Here is a 3317-nt window from a genome sequence, read left to right on the forward strand (position 1 = left end):
AGGGAAAGCGGCCAAGACTACACTCGATGAGGATGAGCATGAGGTTGGCATGACGACTTGGGCTTCGAAGAGCGGGCTTCCTAAAATCAGTGATAATGAACGTGCTGATTCACTGGCAGGCAAGGGGACCTTGGCACTGGGGGAGGATGAAATTGAAGGGGCTACCAGGGAGGGAGCAAGTGGTGGAAAAATTGGGGGAACGGGAGACAATCTGAGTTCACATTAGAAGAGCAAATGCTAGAAAATAAAAGGACGTGGGATCTAGCAGTGGAATCTGGCGCTATTCTATATGACGAAGAAGAGGATATTATGGCCATTCTACAATCTCAGAATGAAGAAAACGCACAAAAAAGAAGGTTAGCAAAGCAAAATGCAAAAGCAAGGCAATGTCGACCAAAAAATACCAAAAAGGTGTGTTATAATACTCAAAAATGATTTTTTGTTCCTGGAATGTTAGGGGGTTGGGGGGAGATGGGAAGTTGAGAATGGTTAAGGACTTAAGGAAGAAATATAGACTGAATATGCTAGGCCTGATTGAAACTAAAAAACAAGTTGTGACGAGATTCGATATTGCACGTCTGTGGGGTTGTAGTAGTGTAGGATGGGAATATATTGCGTCTGATGGTGCTTTGGGTGGGTTGTTGTTAATGTGGGATGATTTCATGTTCAAGATGAATAATTGCTATAAAGGGGAGAGATGGCTGTGTGTCGAAGGGGTCTTGTTAAAGAATAATATCAATTGTGCCTTCCTTTTGGTTTACGGTCCTCATGATAGAGGGGAGAAACTTGTTGTGTGGGAGGAGCTGAGCTATGTTGCTGGATTATGTCAGTCCCCTTGTTGCTTCATGGGAGATTTTAATGAGATTGTCCATGTAGAAGAAAGAAAAGGTGCAGATAGTTTAAAAGTAGCTGCTGAAGAGTTTAAAGATTGGATACAAGATATGCAATTGGTGGACCTGCCGCTTAATGACCGTAAGTATACATGGTTTAGAGGCTGTTCTTGTAGTCGGATTGACAGAGTAATGGTTAGCTTGGAATGGGTTGAGGAGTTCCCTGAGACTTGACTAAGAGGAAGACCAAGGAGTTTGTCAGATCACTGCCCATTGATAATGGAGGTTACCAAGATGAGAGACGGCCCAAGACCTTTTAGAAGCCTAGACTCATGGTTTGCCCATGAAGGTTTTCTAAGAATGGTTAAAGAGGAATGGAGGGGTCTAGGGGAGATAAATATCATAGAGAAATTAAAGGCGTTGACAGCTCCTCTGGGGAGATGGCACAAGGACAACTTTGGGGGCATGGATAAGAAAATTCTGCAGCTTGAGGAAGAGATGAAGAAGTTGGATGATAAAGTCAGTAGCGGAGTGCATGATGGAACTCTGGAAGCGAGAAGGAAAGCGCTGGTGACCTGCTGTGAGAGATGGTATGTCAGAAAAGAGTTGCACTGGAAACAAATGTCACGATCTCGGCATGCGAAGGATATGGACAAAAACAGCAAGTACTTCCACCAGATAGCGTCCACTAGAAGGCAGAATAACAGAATTGATGCTTTGATGATAAATGGGAGGTTGGTTAGGAACTTAGCCAGAATAAAGATTGCTATCCGAGAGTTTTATAAATAGTTGTATTATCAAGAGCAGTCTCCTAAGGTGGGCTTCAGGGATGGATTGGTGACAAGGATATCTGAGGAGGAGTCTGTGGAGCTAGAGGTTTTGCCATCAACTGAAGAGATTAAAGAGGCAGTGTGGGACTGTGAATCGTCTAAAGCTCCAAGTAGTGATGGGTACAACATGAACTTTATTAAGAGATGCTGGGATGAGATTGGGTCTGAGTTTACGGCAGCTGTGGTTGCTTTCTTTCAGACAGCCAAGTTACCTAAGGACACAAATATCACTTGGGTGGCGTTGGCTCCTAAGTTTGACGGGGCCAAGAAAATCAAGGACTTGCGCCCGATTAGCATGGTTGGTTGTGTGTACAAGGTGATATCCAAGGTGCTGGTCAGGAGGATGGGAGCAGTGATGCCAGGGCTGGTTGGGGAGACCCAGAGTGCATTTGTTAAAGGTCGCAAAATACCCGATGGGGAACTCATTGCGTGTGAAACAGTGCATTGGCTCAAATCAAGGAAAAATGAGGCAGTAATCATCAAGCTAGACTTTCAGAAGGCATATGATAAAGTTAAGTGGAGCTTTGTAGACATTGTCCTGCAGAAAATGGGGTTTGGAAGCCGATGGAGGGCTTGGGTTATGGAATGTATGAGTACAGCATCTATGTCAGTGTTGATAAATGGTTCACCAACAAAGCCGTTTATGATGGAAAGAGGCTTGCGACAAGGTGACCCACTATCTCCTTTCCTTTTTGTACTTGTGGTTGATGTTCTACATAGAATAATTGGCGAGGCAGTTAGAAACGGCCGTATTTCTCCTCTATTGGTTGGGGGGGACAACATAGAATTATCACACCTTCAGTTCGCAGATGACACTATTTTGTTTTGTCCGCCTGAGGAGGAGACTATCAAAAACTACAAGAGACTGCTACGTTGCTTTGATCTGATGTCGGGGTTGAGCATTAATTTTGACAAATCCAGTCTAATTCTAATCAACTGTGACCAACAATGGGTGGTTCGTATGTGTAGCTTGTTGGAGTGCAAGGAAGCTATATTACCAGTCAGATACCTTGGAATTCCTCTTGGTGCTAATCCAAAGTTGGTGAAGACTTGGAAGCCAATAATAGATAAGGTGGAAGAGAAACTAAGCTTATGGAAGTCAAAAGTGCTAAAAAAAGCGGGAAAGCTGGTGTTTATCAAAGCAGTTTTAAATAACTTACCAGTATATTACTTAAGTTTGTATAAGATGCCAAAGGCAGTTGCTGAAAAATTGATCTCATTACAGAGAAGACTCTTGTGGAGTAAGGATGATGGTAGTAATGTCATAGCTCTGGTTAGATGGGAAGTGGTTCAGGCTCCAAAAAAGCTAGGGGGTTTAGGTGTTGGAGATGCAATGATCCGGAATATAGCACTCTTATTTAAATGGTGGTGGAGGTTTTCAAAAGAGGAATACCCGCTGTGGAAGAAAGTGGTTTGCTCTATTTATAATCTGAATCCTAATGAGCTACTATCCACTCAGACACTACCTAGTAGAGGAGGTCCATGGAAGGATATCTGTCAACTACAGATTAAGGAGCAACATGTAAGAGATAAGATGATAACTGGACTCACCATGGAGATTGGCGATGGTAGAAGAACCCGATTCTGGGAGGACTGATAAACTCCAATTTTGTGGTTTATCTTGTGCTTAATTTGGGAGATTTTATCACCTTTTCCC

General features: G+C 43.1%; 1 protein-coding gene across 1 annotated transcript; it reads left to right on the forward strand.

Annotated features, from left to right (window-relative positions):
• Positions 1 to 234: 234 nt before the first annotated feature.
• On the forward strand, positions 235 to 1064 carry LOC148548709 (uncharacterized). Its single transcript, XM_088495651.1, has 2 exons — positions 235 to 356; positions 458 to 1064. Exons 1-2 carry the CDS (start codon positions 235 to 237, stop codon positions 1062 to 1064), a joined length of 729 nt encoding a protein of 242 aa, XP_088351777.1.
• The last annotated feature ends 2253 nt before the right edge of the window (positions 1065 to 3317 follow it).

Source organism: Arachis ipaensis, chromosome B8 (genome assembly GCF_059453495.1).
Source record: "Arachis ipaensis isolate K30076 ecotype BB chromosome B8, ASM5945349v1, whole genome shotgun sequence".
In the NCBI taxonomy this organism is placed as follows: domain Eukaryota; kingdom Viridiplantae; phylum Streptophyta; class Magnoliopsida; order Fabales; family Fabaceae; genus Arachis; species Arachis ipaensis.

What these genes read in the sequence shown, in the direction of transcription:
- LOC148548709 (XM_088495651.1), top strand. Translation starts at nt 235, where the DNA reads ATGCTAGAAAATAAAAGGACGTGGGATCTAGCAGTGGAATCTGGCGCT. An exon ending in GAAAACGCACAAAAAAGAAG is followed by an intron (nt 357 to 457) that starts GTTAGCAAAGCA and finishes CTGGAATGTTAG; the next exon opens with GGGGTTGGGGGGAGATGGGA.